This window comes from Electrona antarctica (assembly GCF_951216825.1).
Source record: "Electrona antarctica genome assembly, chromosome: 9".
NCBI lineage: Eukaryota > Metazoa > Chordata > Actinopteri > Myctophiformes > Myctophidae > Electrona > Electrona antarctica.
Window position 1 is genome coordinate 19,527,538 of NC_136790.1, and position 21,616 is coordinate 19,549,153.

At 43.7% G+C, this 21,616-nt stretch overlaps 1 protein-coding gene across 1 annotated transcript in view; it reads right to left on the bottom strand.

The window, feature by feature from the left end:
• The window catches only part of prickle2b (prickle homolog 2b), a 156,699-nt gene extending 135,397 nt beyond the window's left edge, over window positions 1–21,302 (bottom strand). Inside the window, exons 1-2 of the mRNA XM_079511141.1 lie at window positions 21,013–21,302; window positions 18,597–18,682 (exon numbers count right to left, since the gene is read on the bottom strand). Coding sequence (XP_079367267.1) covers window positions 18,597–18,682; window positions 21,013–21,057 — 131 coding nt within the window. The 5' untranslated portion in view covers window positions 21,058–21,302. The remainder of the gene's footprint in view (window positions 1–18,596; window positions 18,683–21,012) is intronic.
• Window positions 21,303–21,616: the final 314 nt, after the last annotated feature.

Sequence of the window (21,616 nt, forward strand, 5' to 3'; positions counted from 1 at the left end):
GGAAGCGATGCAATGTAACAGAGAGAGATCCCTCCGGAGGGGAAAGTGATTCCCATTGTGTGTAGAAAGCCTCCCATGCAGGCTCTCTCCACTGTGAAAGGGCTAAACATTAACCCTCTATACCGAGTCAAAAACAGATCTGAGCTGCAACGGTATACTTGGCACACTGGTGATGAATTGAGTACAATGGATCACAATGGACTCAAGCCCCCCATGGGACTTTTCCTTTTAGCATATCCTTTGACAACACTACCTAAAACATACAATTTTTTTTATCAATTACAGATTTTTTTGGTCGCATTCCTGAGCCAATAACTTGATGACCAGGGAACCGGTCAGTAGGAGACTCTGCCGGTCATCATAATTATTGGCTTAGAAATGCGACAAAAACAATTAAATATCCATGAATTCAAGGCTGAATTCAAGGCTTCAAGATCAAAACGTGATGCAAAGCGGCAATTTTTTTTTCTTCTCTCCCATTCACTAATAAACTGCCATTAATTCAAAAGAAAGGTTACAACACTCTTATGTAAACTGGAGCAACAACCTGGTTTAGAGGCTGTTTTTTTTCACACTTGGCAGGGCGAGCAAAGCGATGATAATTCAGGCTGAGTTGTAACGCCAGCGATGCTAATTCACCCCGATTTCTGCCCTGGTGTTGATCCACGGCCATAATGAAGGCTTAGCGGGCTAAGCCGCCTTTGAACTGTCATCGGGAATAAAAGGAGGGCAGGCTCACTGCCGTCACCCCGCACAATAAGTTAACGTTTACTTTGTCCCACGTAAGGCCTTCAATTCCCACCCACCCACACAACACAGTATAATCCTGTCTCCCTGCAGCTTTCATGTTGGTTTATGAAGTGTGACGGAATTTGGGGGAAACAATAACTTACTGCTTTGTGTAAATTAACACCAGAATCAAAGTAGTAGGAGTGCATTTTGTGACTTTTTTTTGTGTGACTTGAGCTATTTCAAACATAACCTAATATCCCTAATTGAAGTCACTCCTAAACTGTCGACAATTGACTGGGTAGTCATCATTCTTTTAATCCATTTTGACCTGAGATCAGATTCTAAAAATGTCTTCTACATCCTGACAGTTTTCTGAAAAAGCTATGTTTCTATGTCAGTCGTTCTTCGATTTTTCAAAAATAGCAGACGTACAAGCTCGTAGCGCGCCACTCGGTGGCGCGCTATGAGCTTGTAGATCTGCTATTTTTCAATAGCTAAAGCATAACATGGGGTTCCCACCCAAAATGGGTTAAATAACACAGTCAAATTAGACCTCTCTCATGCTGCATGCAACACATTGAAGTCCTTGACTAATAGTGTAAACCCATGGTTAAGCTAGCTTTTGGTTCGCAAACATAACATTTTTGGTTTAAAATTGTGGATGAATCTTGACGCTAATCGCTAGTGGCAACCATGTTATAATGACAAATGTACTTTTCAGTTGATGCATGATAAATTCAAGGGGGCTATGCACCTATGATGGACGATAAGTGGAAAAAAGCCTCGCTTATAGCATAGCCAGCAGGGTGACGGTAGAGAGACATATGGGTCAGCGGAGTAAACCATGGCATCTCCATCGGCCCGCTTCTCGCCCCTAGCGACTCCTCTGTGACCTTTTGCTGTGGAAGTATTAGGCAAATTAAATGACATTACAGATGCATCCATCTCAGTGCGGTGTACCGTATGCCTCCTGGTGGTAAACGTGGAGCTCTGCACCACCAGGACAAAAGCAGCACACAGAAATGTCAGTATTACCTCCTGTCTCATTAATTTAATAGGGGTTGTTTTTTTTATTCCACCACAACTTTGTTTAAGCTCAAAGTCCCTTCTCAAAACTATTGTGCTATATCTTGAGCCACCCTTACCCCTTTTATCCCTAAACTTATTTGCCATTTTTTGCTATTTTGAAAAAGATTTTAAGATGTAGATCGGCAAGTTAAACTATATTTAAATGGTTTTATTTTCAAGATAGTAAAGTATGGACAGAATTTTAGGGATTAAAGGGTAATTAATGTATATTAACCACTTGAACCCATAGTATTACTTATTCTGGGGGGAAAGTATGAGAAGCACTGGTCTAAATGAGCAGAGTCATAATGTCGCCCTCCCGGAGTGACCTACACAGTGGTTCCCAAACGTTTTCATGTCAAGGACGCCCAAAATTACACCTGTTGACCTCCATTTGAAAATATATGCCAAGGACCCCCATAAAATGGACATACAAATGGAACCAAATGGACCCGGGCATTTCTATCTCTGGGACCCCAATTTATATTGTAAAATCAATGTTAATTTAACTCTGAGAGCGTACAAATGGAACCAAATGGACACTAACGGGTCCATTTGGTACCATTTGTACACTCTCAGAGTTACAGACGCAAAAGGGTCCATTTGGTTCCAAACTATCATTTAGCTGGGGACCCCCTGGAACTCCCGCAAGGACCCCTGGCTGGGGTCCCCGGACCCCAGGGTTCTTGGTTCACCATGATGATGCAGTGAAAAGCGCTGAGGGTGCAGCAGGCAACATGTTAGCTCATGGAGGAACATGAAAGGCTCGTCATGTTGGCAGGTGAGCTGACCTCATGACCTTGGCTCTCTCTCTCTCCATCCACACAGCTGTGTTGTGTTTATCAACCAGACAGAACGTTGGGGGCATGTTGTATCTGCTGTACGTACACCTGTTTCTCAGATAAATAAAAAAACATACCCGTGTGAAGTGAGGGGCGCTTTACCAATCCTTATCATCTTACATCATCGCATATTTGCTCAGTGACAGACAAAAATTAAAACAACTTTATTGTTAATGGCATTTAATGTTTGTGTTGGAGAGAAAACAAACATTAAACTCTGTCCATTGAGCATTGTCAATGTTGTCCCCTCAATACGTTGGAAAATAAAATGACAGAACACAGGGTGAGGAAATAAAATGCATGCTGTAAGTCTCAAACCGCACCAGTGCATCTCCTTGCAACCAAACGGTTGCGAGTAGTTACATGTAGTCGCATGAAACCATTATCCCCAATGGCAGTTGCAAGGAGTTTCATTGGTGTGACATGCCCTTAAAACGGTTTTGTTGCAAGGAGTTGCATTGGTGCGGTTTGGGCCTAAGACAAGGAAAAGGTGCATGCACTGTAGTAGTAAGTAGCTACTCCGTCTCCTCCTCATACCGAAACCAGCTTTTGAACTTCAAGCCAAAACGATTTTTTAATTATAGAAAATGGGTTGACAAGTGGTGAAGTGGTCCTTGAAGACATTTAGACCTGCATGGTGTTGGGGTAGGAGGACACCTACTGATTGACCAAAGGTACTTCCTCAGGCTCACAAGCACAAGATCCCCGGGGGGTCCTAGGGGTCCCCGGACCACACTTTGAGAACCACTGGTGCATTACCAGCTAATGAGCTAAACACTCTGCACTGCAGCCTGTGTTGATTTCGTCGACTAAAACTCGAACGGAAAATGTTCGTCGACTCCCTTTTTTCACTGACGAAAAAACTAATGAAAACTAAGCTATGATGACTAAAACTAAGACAAAATATATTGACAATTTCATCAACAAATAAAATGTTAAACAGGGACTAGTGGACAAGAGATCCAGTATGTCATTTTACACTTGGTTGCATGCTGAAAATAGCAGATCTACAAGCTCTTTTCAAGCTATTTTCAGCAAGTGTGAAATCAGTCATTACGACGGCATCAAGCCCCACCAAAAATACATTTTAGTCGTAGATTTAGTCGACTAAAATCTTATGACGTTTAGTAGACTAAAACTAGACTAACACTAAGACATTCCAGGTGACTAAAATGTGACTAAAACCAAATGAAAACTATTCAAAAGACTTCTATGACTAAAACTAAAATCAAAATTTGCTGCCAAAAACAACACTGACTGCAGCACTAAATGTGAAAGCTACTGTACAACAACAACACAAGACAACAAAGTTCTACTAAGCAATTACAAGCATACAATGGAGCAACGTGACACCTGGCCTGGGTGTCCTGTAACGTTGCACACATGGCCTCCATCCCAGCTGACAGACACATGAGATGGCACCAAGGGGCCAGTGAGGCTTTTTTTTTTTTTTTTTTTTTTTAAGATATTTTTTTGCGGCTTACGCCTTTTATTGGTTTTTGAAGGGACAGACAGTAGGCTGACAGGAAACGGGAGAGAGATGGGGGAAGACATGCAGTAAAGGCCGTGTCGGGCTCGGGAGTCGAACCCGCGGCACACTGCGACTGGATTACCAGTCGGGTGCCCAGACGGTTACGCCACCGCCTGGGCCGAGGCTTTCTAACGTTGAAGCACTGGGCCCTAGCGGTAAGAGGAGGGACTGCAGGCGGACCCGTGGAAGTATGACGAGGAAACCCCGTGCAGCTGGGCTTTAACGTTGAGCGCGTTTGCACTTCCGCATTTTGGGCACCAAATTGTGGTGCCCAAATCGAAAAAAGGCGTAAGTAGACGGTCCTTCCGGGTGCTTCAAAACGCCACTGAGCAACTTCCACTGACATGAATAGCGGGGGGGGATCTGGAGCTTCGCGCCAGATCAGTCTCTATCCTTTTATATACTCTATGGATGGCACAGCCTGCATGAGACTGTTGTGTCTCAGTCATAGCTTACTGTGCACAATCCTAAAACACAGGAGTCTGTCTGTCTCTGTCCCAGAAGATGCACCACAGCTTGTTTGGTAAATGTGCATCTATATAAAATGACAATGTCAGACACGCGCGGACACACAGCCAACACACACAGGCTGTGTGTGTGTAGCTATTTTATTTTTTATATTTTTGTTTATTTCCGTTCTGTTTTTTTGTTTTTATCAAATACTTTGTGTAGCTTCTTTGTGGGAAGTGAACGTGATATTGTTTATTTATGTTGTTGGTGTCTTATAATCCCGTAACGTAAGGGATGGGTCTTAACGACAAGACACGAAAATAAAGATGAATTCATTCATTCATTCATTCACATTCATTCATTCACTCACAGCCACATTATTATTTTATTTTTGTCATAATCCTCATAATTGTTTCCATGTTGAAAAATGTTCAAACATAAAAATTAACAGTTAAACATTTAACTTGTGACCCATAAAAATGGTTCCGTGACCCAATGACATGGGTCCCGACTCCCGACCCAAACACTTGGCGTAGAGGGGTTCCCAAACTTCTTTGGACCAGGTACCCCTTTTGGGGTAGACATTTTTCCAGGTACCCCCTCATCTGAAGCGGCCGCAGAAACCTTTCAAGTGTCCCGAGTCTTTTTGTTGTTTCTGCAGCATGCGTCCTGCTGTTACTGTTTGGGGTCACGACAGGTTGACTGATGTTGTAGTTTTAGTAATCATGTCAGCTATTGGCCCAAAGCAAACATGGGAGAAACACAATGAACACAAAAAATACGTTTATTGCGCAACTTGGCAGAAATGACCACGTAGATAAACATAATTTTAATGTTAAAAAAAGTTTCTGGGAATTATTTCGGGTACCCCCTGGCTATGAGTCGCGTACCCCTAGGGGTCCGCGGACCCCACTTTGGGAACCGCCGAACTGTCTGACTAGTAACTAACTATAGAGAATCTGCTCTGAAGGTCGATGCACCAACGTAACTACAAGCTGCATCCAATCCAGGTGAGAGGGATCGTTTCCTGCCTGCTGATAGGCCCTTACACGGTGCACTACCAGCCAATAAAACATCTTACATTACAACAAACACAAGGCGGCCGTATCAAAACCACATCCAATGGAAGAAGCTTTCCACAGCAAATATGCAATAAAAGACAACCCCTTATCAAGGCTGTTGTAAAAATCAGATTACATTCAATATATCCAATTGAAAACAATACCCACGAGTGATCATGACATAGGCTATACATTTCTTTTAGTTTTCTTCTTTTTTTTAAACTGGGTTTATTAAAATACGTAGAGATGCGCTTGCTTACATTTCCCCACTCTAGGAAAATGAAGAATACCATTGGTATTCAACCCCATGCATGGTCCGCTCTTTATCTCTCTTTGTGTGCATGCGTGCGTGTGTGTGCGCACACGTGTGTGTGTGTGTGTGCGCAACTGCGCACGTGTGTGCATGTGCGTGTGTGCGTGCGTGCGTGCGTGCGTGCGAGGTCCAGGCTCTTGACTTTTAATGCGGTGCTTTCATTGGAATTCACCGACGGTCCGCGCGGCCCCTTGGAGGGAGCCTGGCCTGGTGTATTTGCATGCATGTATGCGTCTCACCGCTCCGTTTCCGTGACCACCATGTCTAATCTCCCCTCTTCACCTCATCAGCCAATCAGAGAGGCCATCTAAGGCCTTCAGCATCAATGTCAACACACGGCACTATGGATACATCGAACCACCTTCAACCGGTCATCCCTGCTTTGGGCATTTTACCATTACGTGGAAAAAATGAATAAAAACAATCACACCCGTGTGAAGTGAGAGGCGCTTTTATCATTATACATCATCATACATCATCTCATGAACAACTGAATTTATGTAATTGGTTGGTTAAATTTACGTCATATTTGGCGGACATTTGACCTAATGTCTCCTTTCATTGTCAATGGCAAATATGAGACGTGTGGGGACAAGAATTAGGTCATATTTGGCGGACATTTGACCTAATTTCTCCTTTCCATTGTCAATGGCAAATATTGATACGTGTGGGGACAAAAGCTATAGGAGGCGCCCCTCAAAAATACACTTCAAAGCATTTCGTGAAAAGTAAAAAGAAATCATGGGGGGTGTAAATGGTGCATTTATATAGCGCCTTTATCCAAGGCGCTTTACATAGATTGTGCATTACATTCACCCATTCACACACACATTCATACACCGATTGCAGCGGAAGCCATGCAAGGTACCAACCAGCACATCGGGAGCAATTTGGGGTTCAGTGTCTTGCCCAAGGACACTTCGACATGTAGACAGGAGGAGCCGGGATTCGAACCGCCGACCCATGGATCATTGGACGACCTGCTCTACCTCCTGAGCCACAGCCGCCCTTTAGGTGTTTTAGGGGAACTGTATTTAGGTGAAAAAACACCTAAATACAGCAACAGGGCTGCAGTGTGTTTCTGCAGGTAAACTAAACACCACCACACGAATACTCCACTGGCTGATAAGTACCTGCTGGTATAGAGGGAAATGATGGGGAACAACTATTGTTTTTGTGAAAGTTATGCCTTTGAGAGAAGGGAGGGGAAAGGAAGGAGTGTGAGAGAGACAGAGACAGAGTTATCAAGGCAGAATCATTATGCTGGGAGATGGGGACAGGGACGGGTCCAGCGAAGAGCTGTCACGCCAAGTCCAAAAGGTCACAATATGATTTATATCGGCACTATACCAGAGCTCTGTGGGTCTGTATCATCGCTCAGCATGGGCCATCGATCACACCACCCCGAAGTCTTTTGGTGTTAGCATTATGTTATGCTTTAGCTATTGAAAAATAGCAGATCAACAAGCTCATAGCGCGCCACCGAGTGGCGCGCTATGAGCTTGTAGGTCTGCTATTTTTGAAAAATCGAAGAACGACTGACATAGAAACAGCTTTTTCAGAAAACTGTCAGATCATCAGAAGACATTTTTAGAATCTGATCTCAGGTCAAAATGGGTTAACAGGCGAAAAAAATCCATATTACCACTTTACACGGCAGCCTACCCATCTGACCACTTTACACGCAGCCTACCCGTCTGACAACTTTACACGCAGCCTACCCATCTGACCACTTTACACGCAGCCTACCCATCTGACAACTTTACACGCAGCCTACCCATCTGACAACTTTACACGCAGCCTACCCATCTGACCACTTTACACGCAGCCTACCCATCTGACCACTTTACACGCAGCCTACCCATCTGACCACTATACACGCAGCCTACCCATCTGACCACTTTACACGCAGCCTACCCATCTGACCACTTTACACGCAGCCTACCCATCTGACCACTATACACGCAGCCTACCCATCTGACCACTTTACACGCAGCCTACCCATCTGACCACTATACACGCAGCGTACCCATCTGACCACTTTACACGCAGCCTACCCATCTGACCACTTTACACGCAGCCTACCCATCTGACCACTTTACACGCAGCCTACCCATCTGACCACTTTACACGCAGCCTACCCATTTGACCACTTTACACGCAGCCTACCCATCTGACCACTTTACACGGCAGCCTACCCATCTGACCACTTTACACGGCAGCCTACCCATCTGACCACTTTACACGGCAGCCTACCCATCTGACCACTTTACACGCAGCCTACCCATCTGACCACTTTACACGGCAGCCTACCCATCTGACCACTTTACACGCAGCCTACCCATCTGACCACTTTACACGCAGCCTACCCATCTGACCACTTTACACGCAGCCTACCCATCTGACCACTTTACACGCAGCCTACCCATCTGACCACTTTACACGCAGCCTACCCATCTGACCACTTTACACGGCAGCCACTCGGCAGCCGCTGACAGGTGCCCCCCAGTGACAATTGTCACCTTCCCTTTTTTTTAATATAATCTTTATCCCACGATTTTGCAACCCATTTTTTTCACCCAGTGTCAATTATCTAATGTAATCCTGGGCGCTACACTTCCTCTGCCAACCTGGGGGGGCAGCGGACTGACCTCATGCTTCCTTCTATGCATGAGTAGTCCAAGCTGCTTCTTTTCACCTGACAGGGGAGAGTTTCCCCGGCCGGATGTAGCATGTGGAAAGAACACGTTATTCCGACCAGTTCCTTTCCTCTCCATCAGGTGCCCTGGCTGGCCAGGGGGAGGTAGTTTAGAGACCAGGATTACTGCATGTTTTTTGTGAGGGTACCTACCATATGCCGGGGACACGGGGAGAACATGCAAATTGTCAACTTCCCTGAACAGAGGGCTTATGCCCCAAACGGGACGAAGAGGATAAGTAAGTAGTCAGCCAATCAAATAATCGCTATGGGGTGATCAGCCAATCGGTTTCCCAAACAGTAGGTTACGACCCATATTTGGGTTACTGATAAATGTTTTTTATGGGTTGTGATTGTGAGTATATATCCCTTTTCCTGTTTGTATATATCCCTTTTGCTACATTTTGTTTCACAATGCAACTAAAAAAAAAGAAGAAAAAAAAAAGAATCACACCTGTGTGAAGTGAGGGGCGCTCTTATATCTTATATCAAATCATCACAAATGTCATTCCGGGCCAATCACCTTTGGCGCCTTCACTTTTCTGCCCTCACTTTTATCTTCAATATGTACTTTGCTCAGCCAATCAAATCATCGCTATAGGGTGATAAGCCAAGTTTACACAAATTACATTCAATCACATTATTTGAGTGGTGTAAACCACTCCTACAACTGGCTTTGTTAGTCTGTCTGTCTGTCTGTGCTCAAAAAATTAGCATGGTTGCTATGTTCACCCAGTTCACCCGGGTGTGATTTCATTACGTCAGACATGATTTCATTACGTCAGACAGGCTATATAAGACCTTACACCACTCAGTTCACACGGGTGTGATTTCTTTATTATGCTTTATTCAGGTTACTAGTACTTCATGTGCATTTTCTATCATGTCTATGCACCAACATGGCCGTGAATGTATCACACCGTTTAGTGTACAGTGGAAAGGTTTTTCTACAGTGTGGAGACACCGGTGTCTCTTCAATGTATCTGATAGTTACTCATGACACACCGTGTACAGTTGCAAGACTTCTCTCCAGTCAGTGTGGATACGTTGGTGTCTGTTCAGACTATCGCCAGTTGCCCATCAAACTAGACCCTTCCACTGTAAAAGGGTCTTTTCCCCAGTGTATCTGATCTAACTGTCCAAAACTCTGTTTACATGGAACGTTTTTAGCGATGGAGCAGCTCCAATGTCTGTCTGTCTTTCTGTCCGTTTGAGCACGGAATGTCCATGACATGTTGTTGACATCATCAGACATCATCATTGTGATGAAAGGCACCGCTCACTTCACACAAGGGTGATTATTTTTCCCTCTAGTGTGGACATTGTGGTGTTTCTTCAGATTACTCAAACAAGTGAAACTCTTATCACACTGTTTACAACAGAGATGTTTTACCCCTGCCCTGATGCAGGCTGATCAGCGAGTGCCCCCATCCAGATTACTCAAGTTACTGAAACTCTTGTCACAATATTTACAGTGGAAGGGTCTTTCCCCAGTGTGGACACGCTGGTGTGACTTCAGGCCACCTAACCGACTGAAACCCTTGCCACACGGTTTACAGAGGAAAGGTCTTTCTCCGGTGTGGACATACTGGTGGCTGCTCAGATTACTCAAGTTACTGAAACTCTTGTCACAATATTTACAGTGGAAGGGTCTTTCCCCAGTGTGGACACGCTGGTGTGACTTCAGGCCACCTAACCGACTGAAACCCTTGTCACATGGTTTACAGAGGAAAGGTCTTTCTCCGGTGTGGACATACTGGTGCCTGCTCAGATTACTCAAGTTACTGAAACTCTTGTCACAATATTTACAGTGGAAGGGTCTTTCTCCAGTGTGGATACGCTGGTGTGACTTCAGGCCACCTAACCGACTGAAACCCTTGCCACACGGTTTACAGAGGAAGGGTCTTTCTCCAGTGTGGATACGCTGGTGATTCTCCAGAGAGTATTCATCACTGAAACTCTTGTCACACTGTTTACAGACGTGAGTTTTCTTTCTTTCTTTCTTTTCTCGTTTGGAAGACAGTTGGGCATGGGCTTCATCTGTGTCTCCTTGTTTCTGGCTGGTCACAGGCCTGGTTGTTTGTTGAACGGCTGCTGATGGGATCTGTCCAGTCTTCAACATTTGCCAGTAGAGATTGCGGTGGCCCACCTTCATGTGATTATGCAGGGAGACCTCAGAGGTGAAGGCGAATGCACACTCAGAACAGGAGAAGAGCAGAGTCTTGGAAGAGTGGAGCTCACACCCTCCAGGTGCATCAAAGCTGCTGCTAGACATGGATGGACTTTGAGCACGGCGAATTGTCAGAAGAAACACCCTCAATACCAAAGTACTATAAAATACTACTCAATGAATGGGGACTGGTTGTCCGAGTTTAGAAACCGCTAGCATACTGGGAAGGCTATGGATGGAGTCTCTCGCGAGGACCGTAGTGAATACTGCTTGCATCTTAACTCAAGGGCAATAACCACTCTTTATATAGGGCTTGGCTGGATGCTTGTCACGATGAAGATGCCAGTCATCTATATCGATGGAGTTCTACATTGGCATGATGTCAGCACGAAATGTCCCTGTGTCTGCTCTCCATATATGGAGCGCTAGGTTTGTGATATGGATATGTTAGTAAGATATATCTCCATAATACCAATATTCAGAGGGGTAACTCTGGTGGCCTATCGAATACCAATACGACATGAAGGTGAGTGAAAGCCTTCTTTGCAGCCACAGGAAATCTGTACAATATCAAGAATGCTTGAACAGCCACACACTGACACTCTCTCTTACCCTCTCACTAATATTTCACTGCTTGTGACAGATGAACCACTCTTGATTCTAATTTTGGTATCCTTCAGTAGGGATGTTCCTAGCGGTTAATTTCACTGACGAGTACACAGCATTTTTGAAACAGTTTATTTGAATAGTCGAAAATTAATTAATTAAAAATAATTAAAATAGATTTTTTTAAATTAACATCCAGACCAAAGCCAAAACTGAGCACATTTTGATCTATAAGGCCAAACATAAGTTGAAAGAAATATTAAGAATATATGAAAGCCATTTTAAATGTTTATAATATTGGAATGTTACACAGGTGCTGCCAAATAATTAATTACATCATGACAGTGAATCTGGGTCAAATCAATTAACTGCTCTGACTCTGCAGCACAGTGACTGACCAGCTCTCCTTAAAGTTTAAACCACAATATGACATAGTATTTTCAGCCGAACAGTTATGTCTAGGCCTACTGTGTGTTCTCACCTATAAAGTTGTAATCAACTCTTCAAATTGACTGCGGAGATTCACATCCAGTAGGTGTTTATATTGGATGTGATTTCTCCATCGTGACCATCACGATCAAAATACTCAAAAAAGCTAAACAGTGTGACTCCGCAACTGAGTTGTTAAAAGCAACATTTTATTATGACATGCCAATAATATGCCTACAGAAATAAAAATGTGTATTCTTTCTTATATCTCAATTAAAATATAGATTAAATAGAATAACCACAAAACGGTTGGCAGGGCCAGGCCCGTTTAACAGGGTAACCGAATATCCGTTCACTGCACACCATATCCTTCAGAAATCCATCATTTCTGAAGCCAAGCAAAGTCCATGGACTTTTAATGTTTGTTTAGCGCCTAATAATTATAAATTCCCCTTCCCGGGCCATGTCTATGGACTTTAATGTTTGTTTAGTGCAGTTATAATGTATTTTTTGCCAGCCTAGTCTATGGACTATGATTGTTTTGACGAAAATGACAAAGAGAGAGAGACAGAGAGAGAGAGAGAGACAGAGAGAGAGGAAGAACACTTTGGCAAATCTCTACTATCTCTGGCGAACACTAGTGTTCCAGTGGAGGCTCTCATCTCCATGCCAATACACAGATACACAGATACACAATACACGCACGCACGCACGCACGCACGCACGCACGCACGCACGCACGCACGCACACTTCTTTTACAGGGCTATTCATATTCCCAGGCGCCCAGGGACAGTTTTATTTGCCTGGTGATCTTGTTAACACAGTGAATAGCAGCACAGCCCTCTCTGTGTTATGCAGATCAGAATCAGGTTACCGAGGGGACAGACGTCTGTGTGTGTGTGTGTGTGTGTGTGTGTGTGTGTGTGTGTGTGTGTGTGTGTGTGTGTGTGTGTGTGTGTGTGTGTGTGTGTGTGTGTACAGACGTCAATGAGTCATTCAGGACTCCACACATGATTTTCTTTTAGGGGGGGGGGGTCCCCAGGTGACAGTGAAGTGACAATTTAAGGCTTTTAAAACCTTTTCCATACCCACTAGCTATACCTAATAGAAATTAAATGAATGAAAAGTTAACAAACTATATGCCTACTATAAAAACAGCTTGAACATTGCGCAAATGGTTGTGAAAATTGGCATAACTACTCACAAACAATATATTTATCTGCGGTACCAAGTCAAATGAAATGTATTGCCTCAACTCAAGTGCTTGTCAAATGGCTGTGTGTGTGTGTGTGTGTGTGTGTGGGGGGGGGGGGGTTGCAGCCTGAAAAGGTTGAGAACCGCTGCTCTACCTCATAGACCTCCATCCTTCCGTCCTAAACTATGCCCCCCCCCCCCCCCCCCCCTTCTCTCTGCCACTGTTGCCACTGATTTTGAGGGGAAACAATCATCATTTTAACCTAGTACATTTGAAAATAGCTGATCTGCTATTTTCAAAAAACCTTGAAAAAATAAAATAAAATAGAGGAAGCATCGCTTCTTTTGTCGCCTATAGTATGATCAAGTAGGGGCATTAATTTATGAAAAAAAACACACACGAAATGTTGGAGATTTGTGCTCAACAATGCTATAATAAGCAGACATGGCAACACTGTTCTCTGCTGCTCTTAGCCAGCTAGGGTTTCAATAGAAGGCCGTGGTACTGCAGACAAGGCCAGGCTTTGTCCTTCGCCACACACACACACACACACACACACACACACACACGCACACGGGCGTGCACACACTAAACCCTCTGCCTTCAGAGATGCTTTATCATTGTGGTACAACGTACAGTATGAGGAGTAAATCAAGGAATTGCAAAAAAGGTATAAATCATCTCTTTAACAGCGGTGGAAGATAGACTTTGAGTAAAAGAAAAAGGTCTTGGAATCAAAAATACCAAAGTACCTTCGTACACAGATTTAATACAGTATTTTATTTCAAATAAGGCTGAAGGGGTTAATGCATGTTTTTTGGGGGGGTTTTTTAAGGTAGAAAAAGAAGAAAATGTAACTGGTAACTATAGAGCAAGAAGAGTAAATTTCCCTCTGAGATGTAGTCAAGTACAAAGTATCAAAAAAGGAAAATACTACAGCAAGGTAATAGTAAAATAGCAACTTAATGTAACTTGTAAATATACTTAAAGTTACGAGTAAATGTACTTAAGCTCCACCACCATTTTTAACAATCCAATTCATCATCTCCAGTCCAGACGGACCTGAGGCAGCTAAAGAGTTGAGAACGTGTGACCTTTTTAAAGGGCCTACATTAGCATTGACAACACACAGCGGTGGTGCCAACGTGCCTCGACAGCAACACGCCGTAGCCAAGGCAGCTCTAGCGAGGCGGCGGCGTCAGAAGAAGTGGGTCATGCGATCGGGGCTGATCAGATAGCAGCAGCGTTCAGTTGAACACGAGCGCTCCATGTTAATAAGCCTGGTAATGAGTCTCATTAGCACAGGGGAGAATCAATCAAGCCAAGGGCAGGCATTAATAATTCAGCAATGGGAGGCGTGTTGTGGAAGCCGAAGTGACTCGAACCTGCCGCAAGCTGCCAACTCAGCTTATTGCTGCCGAGCTACGCAGCGCTGTCACACTGACTCGCAGCGCTCGGCTCTGTCGGGCGGAAACCTTGTATGTCACACTTTTTATTGTTATTTTAAAAACATCTTAAAACACATAATGGGCAGTATTATGCGTGTCTTAAGTACCAGGTCTTATTACTTAACTTAAGACCTGGAGGCGTGATCAATGCCATTTGGCTATTCTGAGTGGCCAAACAGCATTGACCACGCCTCCAGGTCTTAAGTTAAGTCATAAGACCTGGTACTTAAGACACGCATAATACTGCCCATTGTGAGCTTGTAGACCTCTTGTATGATGAAGTAGAGCGAAAAAAATAATATGGAGATACGAGGTTTCTGCCCAACGACGACGACTCGTGCAGGGAGGTAACAGGAGCCATGGCTGCAGTTTTACACCGTAAAGGTGAATTTTCACCTACTTCTAAGAGGAAGGGAAAGTGTTTTATTTATTGATTGATTCTCCTTGTGCTAATGGTATACAGGAGAAGATGCAGTATGTGGAGGGGGATGAGAAGTAACAAAAAAAATCTATTTCCAATTTAAGAGTCCCAACAGTTCAGCACAATATGGACACATGCTTACCTTGCATTCTCATATCGTCTCTGTCGGGTGGAAAACCTCATATGTCCAAAACTGTTACTTTTCAGGATTCAAATAACAGGTTTCTGAAAAATGTATTTGCTAAAATGAAAAATGACACGGATGTTTTTTCCCATTCCATTTTCAAGTCAACACAGGCTAAAAATAATCTGAAAATAGAATCTGAGGTTAATTCTAGTGGGTGAAGGTTTTTCATAGATTTGGGGGCTTTTAAAACACGCTCGACCTGGTCTGTTGTCTGCTGAATAATAATCTGCCTCCTCACAAACATACAGTCAAAGCCCCCAAGGGGGACGCCAGCATAGCGTTGCTGTCGGGTGGAAACCTTGTAAATCCGTTTTTAATTATTATTTAGAAAAACTAATTGTGCCGCACTAGTGTAGCGGTTAGAGCAAATGCTTTTCTTGTGGATGGTCATGGGTTCGAACCTTGCCTGGGGTCGATGCAATGGCTTCAGATCTGAGCCCTGTCCTGGATGGGAGTCTCCAGAAAAAATATTGAAAATAGCCGATCTACAAGCTTGTAGATTGACTACTTTCACGACTTTAGTGCGACACTTTGTATGTAGGGTGTTCATTTACGAAAATAAATAAATGTGGAGATACAAGTTCTTTGCCCGACAGCGACAGTAGCTTTGTAGAAAGTTCTTTTAGCGGCAGCATGGAAGAGGAGAGCGGAAGAAAAAGACAAAAGCCCCGGCAGTGCCTTCCTTGTACCGTATAGCGTATACCTATTCTCCATCTCCTGAATATTCACAAAGTCATCAATATTTCAGTGGTTTCCAAGACAGTCAACACACGTTAAGTGTGTAGAACGGTAGGAGGCCTTCATTCATTCATTCTCTCCTACTCGTTTTCAATGGCGTGACCCTTGTACTTTAACTCAAGTAAAATCTTGAATGAATAGGGTTCACGTTGGTTAAACAGATTGCTATACTATATTTCCTCATTTTACTGGGGACCCCTTGGAGGAACCCCCTCAAGGACCCCTGGGGGATCCCCGGACCCCACTTTGGGAACCACTGCTGTAGTGTAACTTCTGCTGTAGAAAAGAAACATCAAACAGAATTTCAGACATGAGAAAATAATGCTCATAAATTATCTTTTATACTCTAATGTGTAATGTTAATGCCAAGTGTTGGACAAAATCAGTGCCCCCTGTTTTGAATTTTCAAGACTTGTTTTGCCACAGCAGGTTAGTGGTCTTAACAACAGCCATCTGGTACTGTATGGTATGGTATGTGGCCAAAAGGAGATACAGTCAGCGAGTATACAGCCATACCACAGCAAAACCCACCTTGTCAATTCAACTGAGACGAGAGCTTAAAAAAAAGCTTTCATACTCTTAGGGTTAAGCGTGGTGAGAGCTTAAAAAAGGAGCGGTTTTCAATTTCCATCATACTGTACTGTACTCTAGTGAAATGAACATTTACATAACACATTTTACAGTAGGCTACCTGGCTGCCCTTCCTACCCTCCCCCCACTATCTGTAACACTGAGGTCAGCTAAAGTCCATCACATTCCACATTAAACACACCATTACAGGCTCACAGCCCTATCTGTGTCACTGGCCGTGAACACCTTGTTTGTGCTCCAGAGTCAAACACGGCATCGCAGCGCCTCTCGTGAACTGTTCCACAGCTTTGCTCTGAAGAACACAAAGACGTTTGCCACCAATAAAGCAAAGGGGTTTTCCACCTGCAGTGCTCAAAGTTGGACTACTACAGCTTCCCAAGACCTAGGGTGTTAGAAAACAACCCACCCCCCTTTGATGGGAAAGGAACAGTTTACGTTTTACTGTGGCATTGGAGAGAGAGAGAGAGAGAGAGAGAGAGAGAGAGAGAGAGAGAGAGAGAGAGAGAGAGAGAGAGAGAGAGAGAGAGAGGGGCAATTAAGGCCACATTCCTGTCCTGCATTGTTGCCCTGGTTTACTGGTTGGTGGTTTAAACCAATGGTTTACTTTATAGCAAAAGAACGGAGGTTGGATGATCCTTTTCATGCTGGATAACTAATTGAAAAGAACAAGATAGAAATATTGTTCTTTCAACAGCAGTGGTTATCAAACTTTTACATTTAAAAGGACCCCCAGAGTGTAACAAATGGAACCAAATGGACCCCATTTGTTCCACTCTCAGAGTTACAGACCTGGACCCCACATTGAGACTGCTCAGAGATAAATGGAAGTCACTGTTATGATTCATGCCATGTACAGCTAAGTAAGTCTGTGTACTGATTTACTGAACTTGAGATACAGTGTACTTCATATGTGACAGTGCAGCTTGCATTGCGATATGTTTCTCTGTCTGCATTGTACTTTCTAGATTTGTGAGGCATCCTGTTAGGTACAGTAGCACCCATAACCATAAGGTCCGCCTGGTATGCGAGACAGTAAGGCTAGCCTTGTACATCGTGAGGTCAACCTTGCACATCATCATGCCACGTTCCTATGACACGCATCTTCATATCTTGCTGTCTCGTTTCTACGATCCAGCACTATAAATATTCCCTGTCTGTCAAATAAACTTTGGGAACCAATAGTGTGATACTGCCTACTGTGTCTCATTACTTGTTCTCCCGGGCCCGTCGCCGTACCAACAGAAGTACTTCAAGTTAACTGGATCGTCACACACCACCCAGCCTACACACACTGCCAGCCTGTCAGAGCCAGACCGAGGGTCCATTTAGACATCACAACAGTGCACTTTCAAACAAAACTAGCGCTTTTAAAAATGGTAAATGGTGCATTTACTGTTTATAGGGCCTTTATACAAAACACTTTACAATGTGTATTACATTCAGCCATTCACACACCCAACGGCAGACGACACCATGCAAGGAACCAACAACCTGCTCATCGGGAGCGGTTAGGGGTTCAGCGTCTTGCTCAAGGACACTTTGACACCGACACACAGGGAGGTTCGATTCCCGAACAGCCGCTCTACCTCCTGAGCCACTGCCCCCCTATGGAGCAATCTACTGTATGACGCTGGTACAGTATGACCAGGATGCTCTGTTTGAAATCCGGCGGCCTCGGAACGGTCGCCACCAGGTATTCCTAAACGTAACCTCAGTAAAGTTAATAAACTATGCCTAAAGATAACCTTATTCCTCTACTTAACCTCAGTAAAACTATGCCTAACTCTAAACTTAATCCTAACCTTGTAATCTCAGAATACAAAAATTAGAACCACTGGGGGGTGAGCGCTCCGTGAAAACAAAATGGGGCCAGTGTGTTTTCGGGGCGAGCATTCCGGTTACCCTCTGTTCACACCCAAGTTTGTCTCAAGGAAGCGAGCCACCATCTATCCAACACTATGCTACTGTAGAAATGACAGAAACTCTGAGGAAAATCAGGCCTAGGTTGTAATGGAGACAGTTGTTGCTGGTGGACAAAAGTGATGGCTTTTCAATGTCTCAATTGAACAGGCGTGGTTTGTGGAGTTGTGAAGAAGTGACAGCAGTGTGACATACCTCCATTTATGCAGGTTGAAGCCAGGACACTGGTCTCCACACACGTTGCAGGGCTGTCCTCTGTCAGGCTCGTCCAGTGCTCTCAGCTGGGCACAAACATCAACAAGAATCAGAGGTTATACAACTTACTTACTGAAGCTATACGGTTTTCCACTGGTTCTCAAACCATTTCATGTCCAGGACCCCCAAATTGACATGTATTTGGCGGCTGCGGACCCGACCCACCCACTACCTGAAAAGGTTTTGTGCCAGGGGCCCGCAGAACAGAAGATGTGTCTCAGTAGTTCTCACACTTTGAAGATTTTTCAAAAAATTCAAAAATAGCAGATGTGCAACCTCGCTGTGAGTGTGTATCTGTTACACATTTTGCTGGGGACCCCTGAGGGTCACCAGACCCCACTTTGAGAACCATTGGTGTGCAGCATGCAGAAGGGTGAAATTAGTCCTCAACGCCTTCTGTCAGAAATATGGGGAGGGGATCACTTCCTAGTCACTGTCCTTGGCCATGATAGGATAGATGTCCCTATGAGAGACTGATAACATAATTTGGTGCAGGGTCTTTAGTTTTAAGGATACCACCACACAATAGTAAATAGTAGTAAAGTGCTGTTTTATTAAACAAGATAAATTACGTTTATCTATTCTACACTATGCTTTGGTGTGGAATTAAGAGTTTTTTTTTTTTTTTTTACATTCATCAATAATCACTCTTCCCCAAGGCACATTTCTGATACAGCAAAAATAAATATATAAATACTATATTTATATGCTCGGCCTCTGAGATCAATAAAGCTAGGCGAATTATATGGTTAAGAGCACTAGTAGGCTACTGACACACGCATCGCACACATCCCTAAACTAGAAAAAGTGCCCTTCTGGGCACAGGTCTCCACCAGGAGGATAGGACTGTGTGAGATGTTTGGCAAAATGTTTAGGAGTAATATAAACATGTTTTTTTGTTTGTTAGTTTTTTGCAACAATTTTCTTCATTTAGTTGAGGAAATGCAGAGTGCCTGGTGGCACTATAATAGGCCAATGTGAAAAGGTTGCCATTTCTTCATACGCCTTTAATGGCAATTGGATGATTTGAGGCATTTTGTTCCAAAAATGTGTTTTGCAAAAATCAACCTGTTGGTGGCGCTATAACAGGCCAATGTGAAAAGGGTTCCTCAGCCTAGTAAGAAAATGTGTGAAAGATTTCACGTAAATTGCATGGTGCGTTCATGATTTGAGGCTTTTGTTCAAAACGGGGCAATCTTGCAAACTGTGAAAGCCAATTATAGCCAATTAAGATGGAATATGAAATATCGGACAGATCCGACTTGAGCACATGACCATAGAGATACTGTGTAACGATTTGTGAGTTTTTTGGACAGAATCTGGAGGAGTAATATCAAAAAATGTGTTTTACAAAAGTCGGCCTCCTGGTGGCGCTATAAAAGGCAGATGCGGAAAATGCAGGTCAAAGATTTGTCCTTGGCCTCTAGGGAGTGTGCATGCAACGTTTCACGCAGATCGGTGCAGTTTTAGGTAAAAAATTTGAAAAGCTGCCTCATGGTGGCGCTAACAGGCCGTTCTGGAAAATGTGGGGCAGAGGTTCATTGTTGCACACACACAGGGAGTGTGTGTGCAAAGTTTGGCATCGACCGGGTTAACGGTGCCGGAGATTAGCTGGTAACGGACGGACGGAAGGACGGACACACGGAGTGCAAAACATACTCTCTCCCCATGCCTTCGGCCTGGTGGAGACAATAAAAACAAAACCAGCTGGAAGTTCAGCAAAAGGCCACTTGGTGAAAAAACAGAGATAGAATAGTTGTTCAATGTCTTTTGTCTTTCATCACCTGCAGCCAAGTGAGCTCTAATGAGGCTTGTGCAATGTGCCCTTATCTGCACTTTACACATGTTCACTTTCTGCCCAAACTGTCAGGGCCAGGGAATATCGTCCACATAATACAGTAACAAAATGTATATCAATAAATAACACTAATAGAATAGCCTATTAGCCTTGACACTCATAAAGACTGATAGCCGGCTATACGTAACAGTAGTAGGCGTATTAGTACGGAAAAAGGGTGGAAAAAACCGAATATTTTGCACCATGGCTATGATGTCACAGTGGTTGTCAAAGTCCAGGGAGTCGGGACCCTCTGGATTCTTTGAGGCGGTGCTTAATGGAAGCACTTTAGCAGGTCTGTAACTCTGAGAATGTATCTTACACAGATGTAACCAAATGGACCCTTAATGGGTCTGTAACTCTGAGAGAGTGTACATACAAATGTAACCAAATGGACCCTGTACACTCTCAGAGAGACGTTATGGGGTCCCTTGAAATGAAAACGTTTTCGAACCGTGCGCTATGAAAACATGCCCAACATAATAAAAAACGTGTCTTCTTTTAAGTTGTACAACATACCGATCTGCTGGAATCTCTCTTCTTGGAGCTGCTGCGGCTGAACATGACAGACTGCGTTCCCACCGGGACAGTAAACTTACTATTAAACCGAGACCAACTGCGCAAAGAAGAAAGGGGTCACTTAATGGAGAGCTCCTCCGGCGGACATTGGTAAATTATCCCGACAACCAACGTCTCCACTTCCCAAACAAACCAAACAAAACAGACCTGCCCCTGCAGCCCTATCCCATTACCCGCTGCATTAGGATGAATGAAAGCTGCATGCGTGCTCTACCGCACGGCACAACTCCACCTATTCTGTCACACACACAGCCAATGGAATCAAATCACACACAGTGACATAAGAATATAGATTTATAGAGTAATAGCTAATAGAATATAATACAGTATAGTTCAACCCAATCCTAGCACAAAGTCACACTTCAAATAAATACATATTAGATATAGCCTGCTATTTATTTATTTATGTATTTATTTATAGGCTACACATATCAGTTTGTGAAAACATATCGTAAACATTTAGTCTACTTATACCGGTATATAGCCTAACGCACAAAAGTTTCACAACTCCCTTCATTTTTCCCCAACCTATGTCTTTTTTAAA